The 19,741-nt window shown below is 27.2% G+C and overlaps 1 protein-coding gene across 2 annotated transcripts in view; it reads right to left on the bottom strand.

The window, feature by feature from the left end:
• Positions 1 to 338: 338 nt before the first annotated feature.
• Positions 339 to 19,741, bottom strand: part of LOC100213973 (uncharacterized) — a 104,953-nt gene continuing 85,550 nt past the window's right edge. For both annotated transcript variants that reach the window (XM_065800128.1, XM_065800129.1), the window contains 9 exons: positions 19,179 to 19,281; positions 8,599 to 8,635; positions 7,988 to 8,073; positions 5,947 to 6,059; positions 5,751 to 5,827; positions 5,445 to 5,496; positions 5,146 to 5,232; positions 4,985 to 5,068; positions 339 to 910 (listed from right to left, as the gene is read on the bottom strand). In XM_065800128.1, coding sequence (XP_065656200.1) covers positions 752 to 910; positions 4,985 to 5,068; positions 5,146 to 5,232; positions 5,445 to 5,496; positions 5,751 to 5,827; positions 5,947 to 6,059; positions 7,988 to 8,073; positions 8,599 to 8,635; positions 19,179 to 19,281 — 798 coding nt within the window. In that variant the 3' untranslated portion in view covers positions 339 to 751. The remainder of the gene's footprint in view (positions 911 to 4,984; positions 5,069 to 5,145; positions 5,233 to 5,444; positions 5,497 to 5,750; positions 5,828 to 5,946; positions 6,060 to 7,987; positions 8,074 to 8,598; positions 8,636 to 19,178; positions 19,282 to 19,741) is intronic.

Raw genomic sequence — 19,741 nt, 5'->3', positions numbered from 1 at the left:
TTTACTGTTAGATTACTACAGATAATAAGTTTTCTTTACATGGAGGGTAAGCTGTAGAGAAAACATCTGGTGCGCTGGAGAAAACTGATTTTAAATTATAAACTAGTGTATCAATTTTGGTTAAAGTTCATATGAAGATTCAAGTTAACAGAAATTTCAATAAAACTGCTATAGGTGCACTTTTTTTATATTTAAATATATATTTTTCCCCAGTGTTATAAAGTGCAATTTTTTGTCACACTAATGAAATGCGTGAATTTAAGTTTATTACGCAAAAAATAAAAACAAGATTTTTTTTACATAAATAAAAAGTTAAGGCGTGACATAATAAAAAATCATTTGTCTTAAAAGAATTTTTTAACATTTTAAATGCAAATGATTTATAATACATAAAATTATACATCTTTCATTTTTCAATCTCAATGTTTGTTATTCTGAATGCTACGAAATAACGTATATTAAGAAAAAAAATTCAAACTTTAACGGCGGTGTTTAAAACTGACTAAAAAAAAAACTTTGAAAATATAAGTAAAAAACTAAAAACATATAAATAAAAATAGGAAATAATAAAAAATGTAACCGTTATCAAAACATCGATACTTGTTACGAATACTAAAAAATATGTCTTTAAAAATTAGAAATTTTAATATGCGTCAAACACAGCACGTTGATAATTTAATATAATTGGGATTATTTGGTCTAAGAATGAGTAGTTATATTATTATTCATGATTTCGTTTGTATTAAAAACGTCATAAAATGTCATTAGTTTCAGAATTTTCAATTTGTGCTACAGAAAAGTGGCGTTCTTTTTCATTGTTTCCTTGGCTTCTCAGACGGACTCGCACACATTTCGGACATCTTTTTTCTTGACGGCATTTTTGATGATATACAGACAAGCAACATAGACACTAAAGAAATATATACACTAAAGCAACATAAACACTAAATAAAAATCAATTTCAACAAAACTTAATAATATAACTATTACTAGGATAAGAATGTATTTATGAAGTAAAAAATGCATTTGATAGGACTAAATGCATTTCATTTTTCTTCAAATAAAAACAATACAAACGCCTGAGAGTAATCTAGAAAGTTAGGAAAAAGCAAATTGTCAAAAAGGCTGTTAAAACGGATACATGGACTGGCTCTGTCAGCCCGGTTGTCTCACTGCGAGATGAATATTGTTATTGAGTTTATATAGATTTTTTCTAGCCCGATAAACCAGGGTGGAATATTTGCTCACATCACGTGCCCAGTTAATAAACTTAAAAGCTGAAAAATGGATCCCTTAGCATTACATAAACACATTCTTATCTTTACAACTTTAAAAATAATCAATATACAAGCTATTAATATTCAAATCCATCTTTTTAAACAGTTAATGATGCTTGATTTATTGAGTTCTAGGCGCCAAATATGGGATTATGGGATATGGCGCCAAATATGGGATTAGCTAAAGAAAACAGTAAAAAAAGAAGCGGCTGGGTTTTTTTTGGACGCGCAGATTTGTGGTGGCAAAATCTCATATTAAATATAACATCGGAAGAATCTTGGAAAAAAAACTTTTGATTCCCTTCTTGAACCTTATATATCTCCAAATTCTTAATCACCAAATATAAGAGCAATCACACCAGATAAAAAAAGTCGCTTTAACGCTATACTATTTGAAAGACAGTGGTGAAATTAAACATGGCAGCAGGCACTTTTGGAATTGCAGTTTGTACTACTTCAGCAGTAACTTTTGAAGATTGTAATGTAACAGTAAAATATTTAGGATTTTTTTGGTAAATAAACAAGGTTTGTTTATTTACCAAAAATAAACAGCAAATAATTTTTATTTGCTGTTTATTTACCAAAAATAAACAGCAAATAAACAGCAAAGAGAAAGAATATCTGAGTTTGAGTCAAAGTTTAGAATTATTTAAGCTTTTGGTTGTATTGATGGAACTCACATTCCCATAGTTTATCCAACTAATCATTCTTAAGATTATTTTTCTTACAAACAATACAATTCATTACAAGTTCAGGCAATTTGTGATTACAAAGGCAGATTTTTGGATGTTGAATGTATGTGGCCTGGAAGTGTGCATGACGCTAAAGTCTTTTTTAATTCTTCTATTAATATTAATTTGAGATGCTCAAGTCTTTCAGGAACTTTTCAAACTATTACTAGGAACAAAATAAAAGTTGCATGTTACCAAATTGGAGATCCTGCATACCTACTACTCCCACATTGTATGAAGGAATATGCAAGAAAAATAAAGAAGTCATTTTTAAAAGTATGTTGAGAACTGCATGCAGCCCTATAGAATGTGCTTTTAATCGACTTAAAGCACGTTAGAAAAATTTGACAAAATCTAAAACTTGAAAAAATTTCAACAATAATTTATACATGTTTTATTTTACATAACTTTTGTGAACAACACAATATCTGTATTGATGAAGAGTTTGTGAAAAAATAAGTTGAGTTAATAAATGAAAATTAAATTTTAGAAATTTACCAGATCCAACTTATCTTGTATTGATGGTCAAGGTAAAGTTATTTGCAAAGCTTTAACTGAGTACATTAATGAAAACTAGGATAAAAAGCAAACTGTTTACGCTGAATAAAATCAACTATAAAAAAAACAATACTCATCTTTTAATAAAATGAAAAGCTTTTTATATTTTATATTTTTGTTCCAGTTTTATTAAGATTTTTTGTTTGACAAAATAATGTTGAACATGTTTAAAAAGAATAAAATTTATTATTGTAATACAGTCGACTCTTGGTATCACAAACTCTCAGGGAACCAGAAAAAAAGTTTGAGATATTGAGAGGATTTTGGCTAAAATGAGTGCGCAAAGGACTAGAAAAAAAGTTCAAGATATCGAGTAGTTAAGATATCGAGAGTCAGTAAATTTAAATGATAAGTTTTTCACAATTTTAATTGTAAATATGTTTATTTAAGATTTTTAGTCACTAAAAAATGTTTCCGTGATTTTAGACATATTAACAACATAAATGCTTACATGTCTAATAAAATTTATAACCAGTTAAGCTTCTATCCTAACTTTTCGTGGTTATCATGGTTTATCTGAATCGAAATAGATTGAAAAGCACTGTTGTTTTGATAAATAAAATGATGAAGTGAAGTTTGCTGCTGGGAGACCAGTGTTCCGGAAAATAATTCCACAGAGGAACACAAACCTTTGCTTTGGTCACCAATTAATTTACTAATGTCTTTAACGCAATAAGTAAAAAATTCATTAAATTTTTTTATGGCTTTAGTTAGGTCTTTGCGAAGTTCTCCATCACATTTTATTTCATTTAAAAAAAGTTCTCTCTGTGCTGCAGAAAGATTTTTTTCAAGCATTTTTCTTTTATTGTCAATAAGTTTTGAAACTAAAGATGCTTTTTATTTTTTTTTGTTATAATTCATTTTCATTTTCGCTACAGTCCGAAATATCATCATGATAACTGATTACATTTTCAATATTATTTAAAGTTAATTTTTTACTACTTGAAATACCAAATGGTAAAGGGTTACTATTTGCTGAACCACCCAATATTGACACAAGATTATCATGATAAAAACAATTTTTCCACTGCCATTTCTTGACCTAGACGCTACAGCTTTAAAAAATGCTTGTCTAATCTATTGTTTTTTTCTGGATTTATTTTTTTTCCGACAAAATTCTGTCTTAAGGAGAGCTTTTTCTTGACTAGATAGTTGTTTAAAATGTAACAATAAATTTGGAATGTCTGATCCTAAACCAAACAAGTTCTCATCTACATATTTATTTGCTGTATAAAAATACTGTGCTAATTTATCAGTGTCAAAGTCTTAATTTATAAACATCATTGAGGATTTAAAATTTTTTTTACTCTGATTTTTACTCTGATTCCTCCCAACAAGGTAACCAACAACCACTATAAAGTTGGGACTAGAAATAAGGAACAGAATTATAGAGAGTACCAAAGGGTCAAAGTACAGGGAAAAAAAAACTAGACGAATAACATTTTTTAGAGCATGCAGGTACAGATACAGTAAACGAATAAAACTTTGCTGAACAACGAGTCAAGCAAGAATGAGCTTCTTTGAGCAACAACCATGATAGTATTTGTGGAAAAGAGAAAGAGATGCAACTTTACGATGATAGAGAAGTGAGGTCAGATTCAATCAAAAAGAGGTACCCAGAAGTTACTGGAAATGAAAAAGAGTGTTGGCCTTTGAGGATGACTTTAATAAAAGTAGTTAGAAAAAAACAACTTAATAACCTCAAAAATTTTCCCAGATACACCATATCAAGCAAGCTTATGTAGGAGACCAGCATGTCAAACTTTGTCGAAAGCATTAGATATGTCAAGAGCAACACCCCAAACCTCTTCACCTCCATCTAATGCACAATAAAATCTTTCAATCACAGCAGTTAGCAAGTCAGATATAGAGCAAGAGAATTATATATGCCTGTATAGACTCTATTAAATCTTCAACCATTTTTGTACTCCATTTAAAATGCTTGCTTAAACTTCTATGAGCTTTTTTTGTTTTGTTTTCATATTTGTCAGAATGTTTGCTTAAACTTCTAAAACCATCATTTGCTTTTTTATTTTCTTAAGAATTCAATTCTTGTACTACACCTTTGTCAGAATGATTGCTTAAACTTCCACTTTATTTGTTATATCATTTTCTTCTATGAACAGCTTCTAAGTGCATCATATAAACAGCTTCGAAGTGCCAAATTTCTGTTTACCTTCATTTAGAGCATGAATTGCTTTGTGTCAACAGCAATTAACTTTGAAAAATGTTGTAAAATAAAAATTGTTTTTTATTGTTTTTTAGGATCGTTCATTATATGATCATTTTATTAAAATGATCTCCTTCAACAATCTATTATTATAATTTACCATCTTTCTTACCATTTTACCATTCATACCGTCTTCATCTTTTATAAAATAAAGTATTTAAATGAGTTAAATAAAAATGTTTGGTTACCTGAGAAACTATGTCAAGTTGAAAAGGATAAATAATTTCTTGATCATGACAGTATTCACAGATAAACCCTTTTTCTTTACACAACTAAAAACAATTTGTTTCACTTATAAATAAATATTTATATAATAAAATAACAATGAGTTGTAATCATATTATCTTACCTTGCATTTATAAATGTGACGTGAAAAATCTGCAACTATTTTCTTCAAATTGTGAGCCAATTGACCACTTTGAACTTCAACAAGGTCCTAAAAATGATTTTGCATCATATGCAGTAGCATTAAAAATTGTTAAATTTTAAAATTTAATAAAAAAATTGTGAAATATTTATAAATTTTAATAAAGCTACCATATGAGTGAAATAGGTAAAAACAAAATGCTTGTTTTACTTATTGACAATTTGCTTGCAAACAAATATATAGGTAAATAAGTATATAGGATTTAAGATTTAGAAACTAACTATGATTGAATACTGGTGTACATCGTCACATAAGTAATCTCTTGGCCACAATCTAAATATAAACAATAAAAATATAAAATATTTTTTAAAAGCTCACTTTCTTAAGAACTTAGAGCAGAGAGTTTTCACTTCAGTTAAAAAGACTACTGTTTTTATCACACTTCTCACAACAAATCCTAAACATCTATGCTACTTTATAAAACCTTCCCTCTAAAATGCCTTAACAATAACAGTTTTATGAAACAATCACATGTAATTATGTAATGCACTAACTATAAATATGAACAACAGTCAAATTAAAATTACCTCCTTTTAAAATCTTGTACAACATCACTGCACGTTTGTATATAACTTTTTATGAATGAGAGTTGAGTACGCAAAAACTAAATTTTTATGAATGAAAGTTATGTAAGCAAAAACTTGATTAGTAAAGTTACAAGTTATAAAAAAAAAAAAATAAATAAATAATTTTCTACAAACTATATGTAACCAAAGCAACAACCTTAACTTCTTGCAGTAAAGGTACAACATCATACAACACTGGGTTGAGTTCATCAATGTGAAACAATGGTTCTTCATCAATCTTTTTCAGAAACATTTTGTTGTATTTTGAAACTAAAATTAAAAAAAAAAGCAAATTAAAAATTTAAACTAAAAATTTGTCATTAGTAATCTACAATTGTAAACAAAATAAAATGAATATATATATATATATATATATATATATATATATATATATATATATATATATATATATATATATATATATATATATATATATATATATATATATGTATATATATATATATATATATATATACAGTATCGGACAAAACGAGTGCAACCAAATAATGCTAATTTAGTTTCTTTATATAAAAGTGCTGCATTTTTTCAATTTAGAGAAATAACAATGTAACTGTTTAGAGACAAAGTTCTTTAAGTTTTATTCATCACAAAGTTCATTATTTGTACACGAAAATTAATAAATTAATCAAAAGTATTAAAAAAAGTTGATTTCCTTCTGGACAAAACAAGTGTAACTCGACAAAATGTTGATCAAGCTGTATTTCGCTATCAATATTTCATGGCGAATCCTTTGTTGTCGATCACAGCCTTGCATCTTCGAGGCATAGATTCGATCAGGTGATTAATGAAACTTTGTGGAATCGCTGCCCAGGCCTTTTGGATTTGTTCAAACAGTTGATCCTTATTACGAACACCTTCACGATTAATTCTGCGGTTGACAATCTCCCACAGGTTCTCAATAGGGTTGAGATTGAGATTGAGGCGGCCAATCCATCACTGATAGGTGGTTGTCTTGAAACCACTGCTTGACTACTTTTGCAGTGTGTTTCGGATTGTTGTCTTGCTGAAAAACCCATTTTATTGGCATATTCAATTCAGCATGAGGTAACATAACATCTTTCAGGATATTTTTATACATGAAACGGTCCATTATTCCATTGTTTCGATGTATTGGACCTAGACAGTTAGCAGAAAAATATTTCCAGACCATTACATTGCCATATTTATCACAAACACTTTTTTGTGACATTCCACTTAAATAATCGCCAATAATTTTCTTTCTTAGTTCCAATCCAAGACTGTCGGGAGCCATTTTTGCACTTGAAGTCATAAAAATAATAAAAATAAATAATCACGCTTCTCAAGGCTTACCGTGTTACATTTACTTTGTGATGATACAATAATGCTCTGCGGAACACAACGTCTTGGTTGGATGTGGATTGTATTGATGTAATGAAACACTTGTTGTATTTCACTTCTTGTATTGATGTTCTTCGATAAAACACTTTGATAAAACTCACTTCGATAAACTGTCTTGATAACACTGACTGATTGACTTCCATATACTGACTGAATTACATGTCGATTTACATGTCTCTTATATAGTAAAATGAACCTGTGTGAACCTGTTCTGGAAGATTCTAGACGCTTCTTTTCGATGCTTCTGGAAGCTTCTGGATGCGTCTGGATGCTTCTGAATGTTTCTGGATATTTCTGGATGCTACTGGATGCTTCCAGATGCTTCTTCTGGAAACTTCTGTAAGCTTCTGCATGCTTCTAGAAACTTCTGGAAACTTCTGGATACTTCCTTTAATTATTAAAAAACTTCCGTGACGTTGACACGGACCAGACTTAAGAAAATGAAACAAACCAAAAAAGTTGCACTTGTTTTGTCTGCTGCAAAATGGCACTTGTCAACGAAATTCTGCCTGTGTGTTGTCACCTGTCAGCTGATTGCTCATGTCATGGCATGCTATGACTCCAGACTCCTGAACTGTTTGCTGTGGTAGTATAGTTCGTTTCGTTTTTAAGACATGTAAAATTAGGAACACTTTTAAGCATTGTTCAATGTTGGTTGCAAATGTTTTGTCCAATACTGTATATATATATATATATATATATATATATATATATATATATATATATATATATATATATATATATATATATATATATATATATATATATATATGTGCAATAAATAAACATGCATACAAATATGTATAAACAATAGGAACCTGGATATTTCCGAAAATCCCAGTTATGTATAATTCTAGCTGACAGTATGTGCTCATCATTTCCATGGCAATCAAAGCAGTAATATCTAAACAGATTTTATGAGGATGAAATGCAGATAAGATGTGCTTATCTAAAATAGAAATGTCTAGAAACTATAGTCAATCTCATTTTTTGAATTAATTTTTCTCTTCTGTTTTTATAACTCTCTCTTAACTCTCCAAAGCATAAACTTTCACAAAACATGAACTTTCATAAAGTATGAACTTTCACAAAACATGAACTTTCATAAAGCATGAACTTTCATAAAGTATGAACTTTCATAAAACATGAACTTTGATAAAGCATGAACTTTCACAAAACATGAACTTTCATAAATTATAAACTTTCATAAAACATGAACTTTCATAAAGTATGAACTTTCACAAAGCATGAACTTTCATAAAACAAGCTGAGTGCAGTACTTCCAGAGATGTTGGGGTTTGAACTTTACATCACTGCCATATTAGAAATTAATTCTTTATAAATTAAATCAAAATAAAACCAAACAACTATTTATAAAAACAAAAAAATAATCAGAAATAATCAAAACTTGAAAAACAAAAAAACATACCCCCCATCAAAACTGCACACATTAAAGGAGCCATAAACTAAAAAAAAACAAAAACAAAATATGATCAAAAAACAAAATATAAAAAAAATATGATCATTAAAAACGTCCAAGAAAAAGAAGGTTTTAACAAAAAATAAAAGAAACGTCTCTCTGGAAACATGACACTCAGAAAATAAATTGAACGAATAAAATTGTTAAGATTTAAGAAAAAAAAATGCATTCCTGTAAAAAAAAAATCGATACACTCTAAAATATTTTAATATATAGCAAACTTTGGTACTCTCAATTATTAATATTTTTATAAATATACACATCTCCCGATGGCCAAGAAGAGAAAATAGGCATCCTATGATTCAACCAAATCATAAATTTCAATCTAGAACCGAATATGAGAAATTTATTACACAACCGAAAATATTCACGAAAAAAATTAGAACCGAAATAATTTCAATCGAATTTTCGATCGAAAGTCATAATTGTATTTAGAACCGAAAAAATTTCGATTGAATTTACGATCGAAAGTAAAATAAAGTTTTTAAATTAAATTAAAATAAAAAAAGAAAGGATTTTGTAATTCGATCCAAATTTTTTTGGTTGTAAAATTTGGTTCTAAAACTTTCGGTGCAAGAAAGGATTTTGTAATTCGATCCTGCAATGAAAGTATACTTTTTGGTTCTAAATTTTTCTGTTTTGAAATATTTTGATGATACTTTCGAGGATACATACTTTCGGCTCTATCATGTGACACGGAGAAAATATAGTCACAAGGAGATAATATAGTCAAGGACATATTGATATTTTACACATAGTAGTAACACTTTTTCATCAGTATAAGTTATCAAAAAAAAAGGCTGGAGCTGGCTCCGAGCTATCTCTTTCCTTTGATAATTTGAAAAATCAAAAGTATGAGTTAAACTGTAATTGATAATGTCATTTAAAGTTTTATGATTTCTAAATGAAGCATTTGGTAATTTGATATTATTATTATATGTTTAGAGGCACAAAGAAATTTAATATTTTATAAATTATACTTGACCTGATGTATATAAAGTTGTTTTTGTATACATTCAGAAAAGTGCTAGCATTTTTTTAAAAATAAAATTTGATCAAATTGTTTTTTGTAATATGTAATGTAATTTATGTTGCTGCATACAATACTTTAAAACACTGGGAACAATCACACTTTCAAATAAAAATTTTATGATGAAAATTTTCTTGATCAATCTATACAGAATAAGGAACATGAGGAGCATTTATGAAAGGATACGAACAAGAAAGTGAAGCAGTTTGAGATAAAAAATCTAACCCTAGTTTTCCAGGAAGGGTGCAAACATATTAGGATTTAGGTGATGTGCTGCTTTGTTCACACTTTGCAGCTAGCTAATTGTAATGTTTTAAAAAAAACATAAATTGCCCAACTTTTGGCAAAGGTCCGGTATGTTGTTAAGAAACTAAGAAATTCATGATATATTTCTAGCCACAGTTTATGCTGATGCTAGTTGTAGAATATTGTTAGAAGAGAATCATATAACTGAGCAAAACAAGCCTTAAAAGCAATAGCAGAAAATAACTTAGAGATGCCAAAAATATAACAGTATGTCAAGAAATAAGAAAAACAGCTGAGTCATCTACTTCATTCAGTTTTAGGTTTAAAAAAAAAGGTAAAACAAGTTTGAAAAAGAGCTTGATAAAAAAGAAAAATTGAAAAGTGAAAAATTGAAAAGTGTGATCAAAAAATTGAAAAGTGTGATCAAAATTAATTTTTTAAATAAAAGCACTTAAAGGGTGATGCGGAAGTTATCGGACAAAATAAAAAAGTCAATAACTTATTTATAAATAAAAAAACAAAATACTATTATACTTTTTTAAAATAAAGCATTTATCTTTTAATAAAAATATATAATTTTTTATATGAAAAAACACCACCATCTGCAATTGATCTCAATTTTGCTCTGATGCCTTTCATATGCGACTGTAAAAAGTTTAAACCAATTTCTTGTGGTTTTAGTTTAATACGATCAATCAAAACTTGCTCTGTTGAAGCTTGCCAATCTCCCTCGTAAACCTTCTGTGCCAAATGTCCCCAAAAATTTTCAATTGGTCGTGCTTGAGGCACATTTGGGGGATTGGATTCTTTACCAACGTAATAGACATATTGGTCCATCCAATTTAGAGAATCTTTAGAAAAATGAGAACTTGCTAAATCTAGCCAAAATAAATATTTAAAGTCTCCATGATACTTGTGAATAGATGGAAGAAGTCGTTTTTCTAAACATTCATTAATACAGATTGATGAATTGATCGCTACAGCCTTGGAAGTGCGAAACAATGGCTCGGACATACCACGGTCAGATATCGCTATCCACATTAATAATTTTTTTGGAAATTTCTCTTTTCCAATAAAACGAACACTTTCTGGGCATGTCTTTTTGTTGTTTGTGTAGTATCCAGAATTTCCAGGCATGTTGTCCCTTGCAAAACAAAAGTATTTTTCGTCATCGATGACTAGAAGCGATTTTGTGTTATAGAGTTGGTTAACTAGTTTCCTGCTTCTTTTCTTTGCCTTTATTTGTTGTTCTATAGTGTATTTTGGAGTCTTTTCACGTTTTCTATATTTAATATTCATTTTTTTTAACTGACGACCAATTGTCGATTGATTTACACCGAATTTAATACCTATTTTTCTCTGACTGACCCCTTTTTGATTGTTGACAAGTCTCGTTAATTCGGCTTTCTTTTCTCTAGTCCAGGATGTCGGACGACCAGGGTGCTTTCATTCAGAAAACGATTGAACAGTTACAAGTCTTTTTAGGTTATCATATATTGTACTTCGAGCAAATCCTTCTTTTTCAAAATGATTTACGATTTTTTTTTTTTATCTTAGGTTTATTTACAAAAAATATTTTTAGTCGCTTTCGAAAAGATTCTCGTTCGGCTGCATTTAACCTCATTTTACCACAAAAACTGATTATCATGCTCAAGTAATAATCAGTTTTTGTGATAAAATCAAAGATAAGCCACAAAAACTAATTATTATGCTCAAATAATGAAATTAGGATTTGTCCGATAAATTCCGCATCACCCGTTATAACACAAATTTCATGGACAACTGTCACGAGAACGACTGTCACGACCAGAAGAAAAGAAACATTTAAAAGATAAATCAGCTTTTGAAGGAATTGAGGAATATCCAAATAAAGGTACAGAGTATGCATATACAGAGCATGCATATACACTTCTATGGATTTCTCACAAGCAAGTATAGAGAGGCTATTTCTGCACTTGAGTTTATATCAAGCAATCTTGATTTAACTACCAAAACCTGATATTTTAAAAAATGTTTTATTATTTTGATTTGTTTCTTCTGGAGATGTCTGGAGCCGAAGCTGGAGTTCCAAATTTAATGGAGCTGGATATAATTATTGTTCCAGCTGGAATTGCGGCCAAAAACTTATTGACAATTCTGGCAAACCCAGTTCTGGCCGAAATTTAAAATTTCCATTTCAGTACACCCCTGGTTATTTTTTATAGCAGGATGAATTTGTTACATATTGTACTCAGCTTTAATATTGCATAAAAATTTAATAACAAATTTACTTGGTTTCTTTAAAATTCTTTTCAGCTGATATTTATAGTTAATTAATAAATTTTTTTTATAGTTTCTTTGTTTTGTCTCTAAATATTGTGAATTTGAATACTAAATATTGTAAACATTGAAGTTTAAAAAATACTTTCTGTTGCAATATGCATTGTCACAAAAGAACAAATTGTGTTTTAAGCATAAACTTTTCTTTAATTGATTCATGTCAATATTTGTAAAATAATAATTTAAGTTACTATGTTGTTTGTTTTTCAACTATTATGTAATGATTGATAGCATGTGCTCTAATAAAGAACAACTTTTTTGATGAATATAAATTGTATATTTGAAAAAGGATTCTGTCAAAAGCCATTCCATACTTATAAAGTACGGAAATCTCCTTTGACAGAAAAAGAAATTGTGTTCAAAATGTGCTTCATAGCTTTAGATTTTAGCTTTTAAAGAGACAGATTTTTCAGAACATATGAGTTTGTGAACTTTTAAAGTGACAGTCTTTTCAGAACATATTAGTTTATTGTTAGTTTTTAATTTAAAATTTCAATGGTTAATTATGATTAAAAATTTTAAGAATCTCAATATGTAGTGAACAGATGCAAAAAATAAAACAATATTGTTATAATGTATAAAATGGTGTTAAAATTTTTTTTATTAGAAAAAAAAGTTTTTTTTTGTTAATTTTTATTGCATAAACATCGAAAAAAATTTTTACTGAACTTTTATTAAAATACTTTGTGTTTCTTTAAATATGAAACTCAAATAAAAAATAATAATTTCAATCATAAATATAAGATTATAAACCAATAAGAATAAATATTTGTTAAAAAAAAAATCAATAACATATATACTTATTTGTTATTGATTATTAAGGAATACATGCTATATAAGTATGTATTCTCTATGTTAAGTTTCTTTTTTTAAACTGTTTTTTAACATTTTTCACAAAATAATATAACTATGTGCATTTTAATAATAGAGGAGACTGGGGCTAGTTGCAAAAAAATTTAAAAAACTCCATTTATCTCCTTAAACTTTAAAATTTTTTGAAATTTTTTTTTCAGGGTCATAAAATAGATCAGTGACGTATTAATCCAACATTGATAAATATAAAACTTTTTATTGCGTTATTCCGCAATAGTGAAACAAAAATGAAAAAAAAAAAAATGTTGCAACTTACCTTGCACCAGGGCAAGTTGCAACAGTGAACAGGGTAAGTTGCAACACAATAATTTGAAAGAATAAGCCTTGCAGAGTTCACAGAAAAATTAATAGTTAATCTGTAATTTCTATTTGGTAAAATTTTATAATTACAATGAAAGAAAGTAGTATTTTCATTGAGCTGCAATACTTTAATTATAGACTTTGATTGCTGCAATACTTTGATTATAGACTTCACATATTCCTGACTTGTTTAGTAAACTAATAATTGCTTTTGAAAAAAAAAAATTATTATAGTCAAATAAATAACAATTAAGTTTAGAAAAAGACAACAGAAGTTTTTAGGATATTTAAGTTCTGTTTTTTTCTGTTTATAGGATATAAAAACACAATAACATTTTATTTAAAAAACAATATTTTTAATGTAAAAAAATTACATTACATTTCAAATCAACTTTAATGTTTTTTTTGTTGATGTAGAAGTATTAGATTTTCTCTTTCTAGAACTAATTTTTTTTTCAGCCATAAGTTGCTGTTTTACTGGAGTATCTGTAAGAATTTCTGCATACTTTCTCTTTGATTGTAATAGTGAGTATTTCTTTCCTAGGTTGTTTTGGTAGAGGTCTTACATTCTCTGGGGACAATTTTAATGATACCAGAGTTAGAATTGCATCTGAGATTGAAGTTGATATACTAATATCAATACCTGCTTTAGATTGAGTTGCTGGATGATTAGTAACAAATAATAGAGCAAAATCTGGATCTAAAATGAGAAGTTATGTCTTGTTGTGTAAGAAAATACTGTAAGGCTACTTTTGGAATTCCTGGCAAATCATATACACTCATTATTTTTTCAGCCAAATTTTCATCTTCTGCATTAAAAATTAAAATTTAAAAAGTTAAAAATTCAAACTTAAAGTCAAAAGTTAAAAATTAAAATTTTCGTCTTGTGTGTTAGCTATGTATTTTTTGAATGGTCCAAATGGTCAAAATACAGATCTATCTAGAGGTTGCAACTTATGTGAGTAATGAGGAGGAAAGGAAAGCAAAACTATACTATTATCTTTACACAATATTATTAATTGAATAGATAAATGAGACTGATGGTTGTTTAAAAGTAATAGCACAGAGCTTTCTTTTATTGGCTTGACATGCCAAATAAAGTGGTTCAAGTAAGTAACAAAGCACTCCTCTTTCATCCAGCCTGATCCATTTGAAGCACCAATGCAATCATTTGGCCCATCATGAATAAAGTGATCAAAGAATTTCTTTCTTGGAAAAAGATACATTGAACACTACTGCCAAATGCATTTACAGCTAACACCATTGTCACTAGTACTCCTCGTTTTTGAGAAGTTAATGCTCCAACTAATACCTTTACAAGCAATTATCTTGTTTGGTTTTTATCAGTGGTGATACCAGTCTCATCAACATTGTAAATATTAGATGCAGAAAAATGAAGTCTATCTAAAACATAGATAATCCTGAATGTTGATTAAAAAACCCTCTCATCCAGTCAGGACCAGCCATTGAAAGTTTTAACCCTGATTTTGGAAAATGTCATACATTATAGCACACTCAAATGCTTTTGTGCTCCATAAGGTGAACCGGGTTTGGATTCCGGTTTGGCATTCTAAAATAAATATCAGAAGATATTTATATATATATATATGAAGCAATAGCTTTTTCTTGTTCAAAATTAAAAACTTGGCGTGACTGTTTATAACCAGAAATAGGTAGTGGTATTTAAATATATATATATACATAATATATATACATATATATATATAATAAATATATAAATATATATACATAATATAATATATATATAAATATATATATATATATACATAATATATATACATATATATATAATATATATTTAAATATATATATATATATACATAATATATATACATATATATATATAATAAATATATAAATATATATATATATATACATAATATAATATATATATAAATATATATATATATACATAATATATATACATAATATATATATACAAAATAAACATATATATATAAATATATAAATATATATATATATAAATATATATATAAATAAATATATACATATATATAACATATATGCGTATATAAATAAACATATATATATAAATATATATATATATATACATAATATATATACATATATATAATATGTATATAAATATATATATATACGTAATATATATACATATATATAATATATATATATAAATATATATATATACATAATATAATATATATATAAATATATATATATATACATAATATATATACATAATATATATACACAAAATAAACATATATATATAAATATATATATATAAATAAATATATATATATATAAATATATATATATATATACAAAATAAACATATATATATAAATATATATATATAAATATATATATATATAAATAAATATATATATATATAAATATATATATATATATATAACATATATGCGTATATAAATAAACATATATATATAAATATATATATATATATATACACCACCGACAAAAGGTTGAGGCTGGCTAGGAATTTTTAGAAGCGAATAAACAAACATTTTCAAGTCTAATTTATATTTTAACTAATATGTTTACAAAAACTAAATATTATTACACATTTTTGATTAATAATTTCCAATTTTAACTTGCGTTTTCTAGTTGTACTCATACCAGTTTTGATTTGTCAAAATAATCAGTTATTCAGTAAATAGCCCACTGTTAAGAAATAGTGTTACTAATACCTTTACTAGAGTGACAATTAACTTTGTGTGTGGTTTTTTTTGTAGTAAAAAGAAAAATAACAAGCACAGAATTTTGATATTTATAATTTGGCAAAAATTGTCTAAAAATTGTAAAAAAAAGTGAAAAAATGGGTAAACGAAAGGAATTAAACATTGCTGAAAGAGAAAGAATTCAAGTTTATCATGAAGAAGGTTATTCACAAGTCAAAATTTCAAAAAAATAAAGAAAATTTCAAGATGTTGTGTCCAAAGGACATTACAACGACACAAAGAAACTGGTAAGAATGCAACTAGAAAACGTACTGGAAGGCCTAAAAAAACTAATAAATTACAAGATAGAGAAATAAAAAAGATTTGTTTATCAAATAGAAGGTACACCGCCAAAAAAATCAGGTCTGTATACAATTTATTTAATGATCTTAAAATTAACACTTCCACTGTGAAGAATCGATTGAATAAATTTGGCTTGCATGGGCGTGTAGCTGCTCGTAAACCATTATTAAGACCAATTAATAAGACAAAAAGACTAAATTGGGCTAAAAATCATCAACATTGGTCAATTGAAGAATGGAAAAACATCCTTTGGACAGATAAATCCAAGTTTGAAGTTTGTGGTTCAAAATGTTGTGTTTTCGTGCGAAGATTTGCAGGGGAAAGGTATTTGGAAGAATGTTTAATACCCACTGTGAAACACGGGGGTGGATCTGTGGTCATTCAGGGATGTTTTGGTAGGGGAAATATTGGAAACCTACACAAAATTAAAGGAACTATGACAAAAGAGGTGCACAAAGACATTTTAGAACATCAAATGCTGCCTTCTGGTGAGAGGATATTTTCCAATCAGTATGTTTTTATGCATGATAATGACCCGAAACATACCAGCAAAATCTGCAAAACTTATTTAGCAGATCTTCAGAGCCAGAAAATATTAAAAATAATGGAATGGCCACCACAATCACCACATCTTAATCCAATCAAGTTGTTGTGGGAAGAACTTGATAGAAATGTGCAAGAAGAACAGCCATCTTCTATGAAAGACCTTTGGCACATATTGCAAGAAAAAATGGGACGCAATACAACCTGAAAAACTGTCTGAATTGATTGATTGTATGCTGAGGATCTGTACATTAGACTTCAAAAAGTTTTTTTATTCACTTATTTCTAAAAATTCCTAGCCTGCCTCAAACTTTTTGTCTGTAGTGTGTGTATATATATATATATATATATATATATAAATATATATATATATATATATATATATATATATATATATATATATATATATATATATATATATATATATATATATATATATATATATATTACAATGGTTAGGGTAATAAGTTTCTTAATTCTTCCATCCATGAACTTGTAAAGATTGGAGGTCTAAAAGTTGACAGTATTATGTATTTAGGTTTAAATTTAGATGAAATTTTTAAATTTTATCTAGAATATTAAAAATATATAAATTTGCCATATTCTTGCTTCACAGTAGGGTACATGATTTTAAGGAAATTTTTGAATTTCAATCAACTGCCTCATTAGAACATGGAACATTAGTGTTAAAACTGATTTTTAATAGCTCTGTAACATCATAGAAACCATTAAATCACCTGATTCCACTCCAAAATGTTTCCTCTTTAAGGTATGAGTACTAAAAAGCTCTGAAAACATCTGAAATCAGTTAATATTATAATACCATTAGTATTTCTACAAAAAAAAAACTGACCTTACCTTTTTTTTTTTATAAAGGCGATTTCTTTTTAAAATAATAAAAACTATTGGATAAAAATAGTAGAATGCCTGAAAAGCTGCTAGTTTTTTAACACCAACAAACTCTCTAGTTTATTTATTGCAATCACAGAAACCAGATGTTTTTAAACCAAATTAGATATGATAATTTTCCTATAGATTGGTACACTGATTTCTCTAATTGATTTTGTTTTTCTCAAACAACATATGCAGTGTTTTAAAAAATTAAAAACCTTCGCTGGGAAGAAAACCTCCACTGGGAAGAAAAATAACTAGTGTTTAGGGATTTTTTTATGAAACTTTTTTTTAGATATTATTTTTTAGAAGTGATATGTTTACTACTGCAAAGCTGTATTTATTTATTTACTCATTTACAAATTTTATATGTCAATTAAAGCACCACTGTATTTTTGTGAGTCTCTTATTGTCAGCATTTGTTTTTTAACAACTGTTGCTAATCTTTTTCATGGAGCCTTCACACCTATTGTTACAATTTTTTGCTTCGTTAATCTTTTTTTTCTTTAATTTATATATTTTTTTATTAATTTTATTTATAGCAATATCTAAAACTTTTTATACTTATTTTTTAGTATTTATTAATTTATTTTTCTTAGTTTTTTAAACTTTATTTCAAATATGATGAACCTGGCCTGTGATTTTTTACATCTTCTATTTGAATCGATGTATACAAAAACGTTCTAAGTCATAAAAACTATTTTTTTGGGAAACGAGAAAAAACTTATTAAATCCAAAATTATTACTTTAACAAATTCAAAAAAAAAAAAATCTGGGTGCTATTTGACATCTTTAAATATTAGATTTGTTAAAAAATATATCAAAATTTGTGATATATATATGTGTTATACATAGTTAAAGTTGTCTGACTTAAAAATAGTTTTTATGACTTAGAACGTTTTTGTATACATTTAAACTTGTAAGAATTAGCAACTTTTCTTTTATCTAAACTTGTGATCTTAATCAACTGCACATCCTGGTCTATCTCTCATCAAACTTGATAATATATGTAAATTTATATAAATGATAACATATTTGCATGCAATGAAAAAAAAACTAACATTTTTATTGATATAGAAATATAGTAGAAAATATATTACATAGGTGCATTAACTAACTACATAAATATGTGAAGAAAAGAAAGAAAAAAATTTTAAGCTACCTCTAAAACTATTGTTGGACTATTATTACTTAAAAACTTAATGGCAAAAATTAGAAAAAAAAAAAAAAAAATACTGAATAAAAAATCTTTTGTTTATATAAGAAAGCAAAAAACTTACTCAATCCAATAGACTTGCCACATTTCATGCAAGAAAATCTTTGCTTATCAAGTCCTTTCTCTATTGCTATTATCGAGAGTTGACTTAGAAAATCTTTAGCGCTCTAATGAAAACCACCAAACATTTCACTAATAGAAACCACAATCATAAAAACTTTATTCTTAACTTTAATTACCTCATACCCTCAAATGAATTTAAATTACATCATACCCTAATGAATATTAATTACCTCAACGAATTTTAATTACTTTATACTCTCAATGAATTTTAATTACTTCATACCCTCAATGAATTTTAATTACCTCACACCCCAAATGAATTTTAATCACCTTATACCCTCAATAAATTTTAATCACCTCTTACCCCCAATGAATTTTAATTACCTTATACCCTGAATGAACTTTAATCACCTTATACCCTCAATGAACTTTATTTACCTCATACCCTTAATGAATATAAAAAATTCATAATCCAAATAATAATAATTAATGCCTTTGTAGAATGATCTATGGTTGTATAAAACATATTTCTTTATAGTGAATGACATCATAAACCATTTTTTA

This window comes from Hydra vulgaris, chromosome 06, assembly GCF_038396675.1.
Source record: "Hydra vulgaris chromosome 06, alternate assembly HydraT2T_AEP".
In the NCBI taxonomy this organism is placed as follows: domain Eukaryota; kingdom Metazoa; phylum Cnidaria; class Hydrozoa; order Anthoathecata; family Hydridae; genus Hydra; species Hydra vulgaris.
Note: the sequence above shows the minus strand (reverse complement) of the source record. Positions and strands in the feature narration are given on the sequence as shown.